Source organism: Penaeus monodon, chromosome 29 (assembly GCF_015228065.2).
Source record: "Penaeus monodon isolate SGIC_2016 chromosome 29, NSTDA_Pmon_1, whole genome shotgun sequence".
NCBI lineage: Eukaryota > Metazoa > Arthropoda > Malacostraca > Decapoda > Penaeidae > Penaeus > Penaeus monodon.
This window is the reverse complement of record NC_051414.1, coordinates 7,799,580-7,799,854: the sequence shown is the minus strand read 5'-3', so window position 1 is coordinate 7,799,854 and position 275 is coordinate 7,799,580. Positions and strand designations below refer to the sequence as shown.

Sequence of the window (275 nt, the reverse complement as noted above, 5' to 3'; positions counted from 1 at the left end):
TGCATGGTTGGATATTAAAATTCTGTGGAGATAGATGGACGGGCACGCACCTATCCGTCCGGTACATCGCACAGCCTCCAGACTCTACCTCCAGTGTGCCTTGCAGAATGTGCTGCTGCGGGTGCAGAAGAAGCTGCACCTCGGCCGCTTCTCCGCCATGAGCAGCACGACGCCGCCGGCCCTGAGCGCAAGCGCCGCCGGGGGCCGAGGCAGCGGAGGTGGAGCGCGCCCGCCCCAAAGGCTCGGTGGGGGATTCAGTCGGAAGCCCAAGTCAT

At 63.6% G+C, this 275-nt stretch overlaps 1 protein-coding gene across 1 annotated transcript in view; it reads left to right on the top strand.

Annotated features, from left to right (window-relative positions):
• Window positions 1-275, top strand: part of LOC119591928 (carbohydrate sulfotransferase 11-like) — a gene marked incomplete in the record, with an annotated part of 10,060 nt that overhangs the window by 8,348 nt on the left and 1,437 nt on the right. The window contains 1 exon segment of the mRNA XM_037940680.1: window positions 107-275. Coding sequence (XP_037796608.1) covers window positions 107-275 — 169 coding nt within the window.